The sequence below is a fragment of the Silene latifolia genome, chromosome 6, assembly GCF_048544455.1.
Source record: "Silene latifolia isolate original U9 population chromosome 6, ASM4854445v1, whole genome shotgun sequence".
Taxonomy (NCBI): domain Eukaryota; kingdom Viridiplantae; phylum Streptophyta; class Magnoliopsida; order Caryophyllales; family Caryophyllaceae; genus Silene; species Silene latifolia.
In genome coordinates, this window is record NC_133531.1 from 106,157,759 (window position 1) to 106,164,569 (window position 6,811).

The 6,811-nt window shown below is 41.3% G+C and overlaps 1 protein-coding gene across 1 annotated transcript; it reads right to left on the reverse strand.

The window, feature by feature from the left end:
• Nucleotides 1-4,437: 4,437 nt before the first annotated feature.
• LOC141588439 (uncharacterized) lies at nt 4,438-6,321 on the reverse strand. Its single transcript, XM_074409880.1, has 2 exons — nt 6,188-6,321; nt 4,438-4,861 (listed from the first exon to the last, which is right to left on the reverse strand). Exons 1-2 carry the CDS (start codon nt 6,319-6,321, stop codon nt 4,438-4,440), a joined length of 558 nt encoding a protein of 185 aa, XP_074265981.1.
• Between the last annotated feature and the right edge of the window lie 490 nt (nt 6,322-6,811).

The window sequence follows — 6,811 nt, forward strand, 5'->3', positions numbered from 1 at the left end:
AATTAGAGAAAAAGGAAATAAGACCCATCGAATTTGGTCTTGAGTTACACCGGTTTGTGAAATCGCATCACAATAGTCGCAAAAAGTCTCCATGTGAGAGTGAGGGTCTTCACTAGGCATCCCCCCCAAATTGGCCTCTTTCGACTAATTGGATAAATGCGGATTTGGCAATAAAATTTCCGGTTAAGTGTTGTGGGTTGGGAGTACCATTAGGTAGGTTCTCCTCGGTTAGTACGGAATGTGATGAAAATTTAGGCATTGTGGGTTGATTTTGTGTTGTATTTTGTGTTGGGTTCTCCTCACCTTCTCTTGCAAAAGGGTTGATGAACTCAATAATGTTTGGTTGAATATCTACAACCTCACCAATACCTCTCAAAGTTCTCCTAGCAAGTCTTCTATTGTTTGTCAAAGTCCTTTTAATTTCGTGATCAAAGGGTAACAAGTTACCTTGTGATCTTCTAGATATGCAAAATATCAAACAACTCGAAAATAATTAGAACAAACCTTGAGGAGTTTTACTTCCCCAAGGCAAAGAAAGACACAACTAATAACAATACAAGAAAATCTAAATCAAGTTAACACCGTCCCCGGCAGCGCCGCCATTTTTGGTCGTGTTCCCTTTGAAGGGTTTAGTTTTCAGTACTTGTCGTTAGGAGCGCCTAGACCAAAACACAATTTATAACTTCACAAACAACTCTACAATTAGTAAAGAGGCAAGTAAAGGTCGGATCCCAAGTGACGGGAATTGAGATGAGATTTTCTATTGCAACTAGTGGTGTCTAAGGGTGTCACAATTTGGGGTTTGAAGTAGAAGATCACTAAACTAAATAGCAATGAAAGTAAACTAGCAAGATGATTAAAATGGGATGTAAACAATTGATAAAAGGCACTAGGGTGTCATGGGGTCATAGGGGATTCATGGGATTGATCATACAAACATATTCTCAAATTATAAGCAAGCAATTATTGTTGTGATGGATCGAGTTGGTTTATATCTTACAATCCAAGGAAAGTTTGGGTCCCGGAGCCGAATCGATTAGATTGTACAACACCTACAAGTCGACTTAGTCTTCCCTACTCAACTATATGCATGGTCTAATGAGACTCGAGTTGGTTTATGTCTTACAAGTCTCATTGAAAAGATAGGTGATGGGTAAATAATGCAAGGTTTCATAGGCTCGCATTTCATCAAACATAACATGTGCATAAGTTGAGATCACAACAAGCAAGCAAATAAACTATGAAAACATATTAAATTAAGCATGAATCATTCCCCATGTTGGTTTCCCCTAATTACCCATTAACCCTAGCTAAGGAAACTACTCACTCATTATCATGTTAAACATGCTAGCAAGGTTGTCAATCATACCAACAAAGTGAAACATGATGACTAAATGAAGATAATTAACAATAATTAAAAAGGGATTTAAGAGAATTATACCTACTAATGATTCCAATAATAAAGCAAAGAATAATAGAAGTACTTGATGCTTGATTGGAAGGTTGTCAATCTCTCAATAATAACCCAAATAATCTTCAATTACTCAAAATAAAGGATGAACAAAAGAGAGACTAAGGAAATGAAACTTGTATTAAAACTTGATTAAATGTTGATTACAAGATTAAAGAGAGATTTTATTGATATTAACTACACTAAAGATTGTTAAGAAGAACATGCTCTTCTAATTACCCTAATGGGGTATTTATAGTGGGGATTAGTTACATAAATTAGGGTTTACTAAGGGCTTAAATGAAGATTAAGTCCTTGAGGAATCGCCGGTCTCTAGGGAAACTCCAGTCTCCTTTTCGCCGGTCTTAGAAAAATATGCGCATCCTTCCTTGAAGCTTGTAGAAGACGAAATGGCTGTTAGAGAATCCGGGTGTCCAGGGCACGGGACGGGCGGATTCTGGTGATTCTGGACGGGCATCCAGATGGGGAAGACGGGCGGATTGGGCGTGTTTTGGACGGACGTCCACAGGGGGAAGACGCTCGGATTGCCCCTCTTGAACGGGCGTATTGTGGACAATCCGCTCGGATTGTCTTACAGCTTCTTTCTTTCTTCTTTTCTTCCTTTTTCTTCATAACATCCTTGAGGATTTCCTCGGGGATGCAAGGATCTTTTCTCATCATTGCCCATCTACTATAGTATGTACAAAGGCCTTCTAATCTTGTCTTCTCTTTGATGCTTGGTCATTGAATTCAATCAATTTAGCTTCATTTTGCCATGAAAATGCAAGGTTTGCACTCCTTTCCTACCAAGGACACAAAACCTCAAAGAATATGCAAAACAAAAGACTAAAGACAATAAATGACCCAAATATGCACTAAAAAGCATGGGAACAAGGCTAATTCGGAGACTAAATATGCTCTAATTATGGTCACATCAAGAAGCAATAATGCATTTTGAGAAATTCAAATGTAAAAGTGTCGATAAACCTTATGCGTAAAACTTTTCATCGGGCTTTGAAACGAACAAAAAAACACATCAATGTAAGTTCTTAACACGAGTCTTCACTTCATAAATACAGAAGTTAATTGTTTGATATGTGTGTTTCTCATCTATTTTTCCATCTTTTTCGATCCGTTATTATCATCTAGAGAGTCTTTTTAATTTTTTATCTTGACAATTATTATACTCTATTTCGAATCACTTACGTCTAGACGTGGAAAACAGGTCAATTCGGTTAGGTCGACCAGGACAATTCCAATGTGTCGCATATATAACTAAGTTCGAGCAGGGTCGAGTTGTTTTAGGTTCCTGGTTTTTTTTTTTTTTGAGGAAAACACCCCGAAGGGTATTAATTCATTAGCGATAAATCATAAGCCGCTATCGAGTTTGCACACGGAGGTAACATAGTTGACCACATAGTTTTACCGACTATTCTAGGAATGACATGAGCTAACGCATGAGCTACAGAGTTATTAATACGACTAGTATGAGACCAAACTACCGACTGAAAGCTATTACAAAGCAATAAAATATCGTCAACTAAAAGCGAAAAGGAGCTTCTCCCACTGCGTTTGTCCTTGATTGCCTCTACGACTTGAAGACGATCGCTCTCCACCACCACTTGTTGAATGCCCCGCGTCTTTGCCTCCTCCAATCCATCGTAAACCGCCATAGCTTCTGCGAACTTAGGGTCCCATTCCTCCTCCCGGACCACCGTTAAACCCTACAACACATTCCCTCGATCATCTCGACATACCACTCCCGAACTCACCCCTTACCCATCCTTTACCCCCGCATCCACATTGATTTTAACGTAACCACCCATAGCCGGCCTCCAACCCTCATTCTCGTGCTCCCGTCTATCAGCCCCACGCCTGCCCACCCTGCCTTGTCCCTCAATTCCACCGGTAGCAATCTCAGCTAAAATATCTCGCGTGCGTTGAACAATACGTGTCGGTTCCAACACTTCATTATCAAAAATCATTTTGTTTCTGTGCTCCCAAATGGCCTAACACCCAACCATGCACTTGCCATACTCCCCTACCTCCATACCCCTCCATAAACACTCCACCCATTCATGCACTACCCCCGCACACTCCGCTCCATCCCCACCATCATTCCAGTCCACCTCTAATGCATCCCACACCCATTTAGCCACAGTGCAGTCTCGAAAAAGATGTAAACAAGACTCGGGATTAGACGAACAAAAATAACAAGGGGTAAGAGACTCACCTCGCACTCGAGTTGCGATGTTTTCCAATGTAGCCAAAGCTCCACAACACAGTTGCAAGAAGAATAATTTGATGCGAGGCCAAACCCGGACTTTCCACAACCGATTCCAAAGCCACCGTTCCTTCTCCCAGTTCGACGGGCCACCCGACTCATATAAATCCCCGACAATACTCGCGTAAGCCGTCTTCACAGAGTACTCCCCTTCTCTATCTAAGCTCCAGTACCACGCATCCTTCGGCTCATTGGGGCTAAGGCGAATATTAAGGATCCTCTTGACTTCAAACGGGAGAAACAGCTGATTTAACATCGTCACATTCCACTCCCTACCATTCGGCTCAATCAGGTCCGCCACCATTATCAGCTCATTACCCGGTCCACAGGGAGAAATAACTTTCCCACTATTCGACCCCTCCACCCAGGCATGCCCCCACACACTCGTATCCTTCCCGTCACCAATTCGTCTTCGCAGCCCCCGCTCCAAGACACTCCGGGCACCCAACACACTCCTCCATGTGTAGCTTGGCCTATACCCCATCCCTGCACTCATAAAATCTCCGGTATGATAGTAGCGAGCCTTCATTACACGAGCCCACAAATAGTCCGGTTCCGAGATGAGTCGCTAAGCTTGTTTTCCTAGGAGCGCATCATTGAAAAGCTCAAAGTCACGGAAACCCATCCCCCCTTCACATTTCGGCCTGCAAAGTTGTTTCCATGAGACCCACGAGATACCTCTTCTCCCCTCTCCATGTCCCCATCAAAAGCGAGAGACCATCGACCGGAGCTCGTTACAGAAATTCGCCGGGATTTTGAATACACTCATCACATAGGTAGGGAGTGAATTGGCAATAGCCTTTATAAGAACCTCCCTGCCGTCCCTAGACAATGTTTTCCCGCGCCAACCTTGTAACCTCTTACTCAACTTATCACGAATGATGTCAGTGAGAGCTTTTTTGGATCTCCCGACAACCGTAGGCAAGCCTAAATATCGCTCCTGAACCTCCACCTCACTCACACCCAGCTTACAAATAACCCCGTCTCTTCTCGCACGAGGGACCCTGCCGCTGAAGGACACCGTGATCTTATCCAAGCTGACTAATTGCCCCGACGCAGCTTCGTATCTCCTCAAAATATCACTCACCACCTCCGCTTCATCCTCCGTTGCTTTCACAAAAAAGATGCTGTCATCCGCAAAAAATAAGTGAGAGATAGTAGGAGCTGTAGCTGCATCCCGCAGTCCGTGCAGAGAGCCTAGGTTTAATTACCCGTTATTGATTAAGAGAGAATTTTGGAGAATTGCCCGTTTATAAATTAGATTTAATTGTTGATAGTTAGTTATTAACTAGTCATATTTTTTATTTTAACGTAACTAACACTAAATAGTAACTACGATTTAAAATTAATCATTTTAAGTCGAGTCAATTGTGTAAATTCTCCAATCGAATAATTTAGGCCAGCCTAAAAATCTTATCACTAAATATATAGCTCGTACCATGTAATAATAGCCAAGATTTCACTAGGGATAATTTACAAGACAAAGGATCTACAAAAACAAAGATATAACTTATTTTAGGAAAGATAAAAATCTATCTCAAAATATTATCTTTAAATTTGTGTAACAAAGAAAATAGATAAGTTTTGATAATCAGTTGTATCAATATAAATAATAATTGCATAAACGATTTAGGCAAAATTGACTATTGTGTAATTTTTCCAGTATTTGGTATATTTGACTGCAAACGCTTACCTTCACAATATTCGAATATAGACAAACTTTGAGCAGAGTTTCATGAACCAAAATTCACACTTTATAACATGTTATTAATATTAATACGTCAAGTAAGACACTAGGTAACAACACCATTAACACATATGAACTTGTCAACATCGTAACAATAATACTCTACAACGCGTAACGTTGAACCAACTTTAAAGTACATTAAATATTTATTCTGCTTCATAGTTATATTGTCCACGAGGTACAAGACACATGCCAGAAAAAAAACTAGACATAGAATGTCGTGTTACTCAATTCATATCTGACAATTATAATGCAACACTGATCGCATTTTACAAACATTAGATTATAGCAGTTGATACTACGACCTTGATTGAAATTGAGATTTAATAATTTTAATTTGGAAGTTTAAAATAATGTAAAACTAAAATTTCATATTATTATATACATTCACCACATATTTGGAAGATAATCACAAAGATAAATAACAAAATAGGAATTAAACAAACAAAAATATCACGCTTCTTCTGCCAACCTTGACAATTAGGATCATTGTTTTCATATTCCAAATTAGACAATGAGGAGGCGTTTGATTCGGGAAAGGGAAAGGGAATGAAACCAAGAAAGGGTAATAAGGGGAAAAGAAAGGTAAGAAAATGGATCCCCTTAGATTTACATTTATGTTTGTTTTGATAAGGAAGGAAAGGGTAAAAATAACCCACCCAAAATAACCACCATCAATATTAATCACCATGAATCAATAAATCACCACTGACGCCACCACCCAACAAAAGCCACCACGTATATGACCCTCGCCGGATCTCCTGAAGACGTCAGCCGCGCCGTCGGCGAGTTAACTGCACTGCTGGCAGGTCTCTTTTTCCCCCTCTTTCTCCCCTTCATTCTGGTGTTTTCAGGGATAGGGGAGGGGTTTTTGGGCTTGGGGCCTGACTTGGTAGTGGTTGGGATGGTTATTGAGTGGGTTTGTAGGAATTTTGAAGGGTGGGAGAGAAGGACGACGAGGTTGCGGGGGTGAAGTTGGCGCGAGGTGGTTGACAGGGTGGTTCCGGCATGGCAGTGAGGGAGGTGTCGGTAGTAGAGTTGGTAGTGACGGTGGCAGTGGCAAGAGTGATACATGTCAGCAGTGGTTGATAAGGTAAGGTAGGGAAAGGAAACTCATACCTTGGGGGGTGGGAGGGGAGGGGTGGTTTGGAGATAGAAGGATTTTAGAGTGGTTGATAAGGTAAGGTAGGGAAAGGAAACTCATACCCTTTCCCTTTCCTGTAAACCCCCAACCAAACGCCCCCTCTTTACACTCTCTAACTACAACTATTAACCACTACCCGACAGCCACCACCCACCACCCTCACCGCCGTCTCCCTAGCGCCACCGG

Bases quoted from the DNA above. Each gene is read 5' to 3' on its own strand.
- LOC141588439 (XM_074409880.1), bottom strand. From the start codon at position 6,321: ATGAAGGGGAGAAAGAGGGGGAAAAAGAGACCTGCCAGCAGTGCAGTT. The intron at 4,862-6,187 runs GTGATTTATTGA...TGCGGATGACAG, and splicing joins GTTGGGTGGTGGCGTCAGTG to CATCTTTTTTGTGAAAGCAA.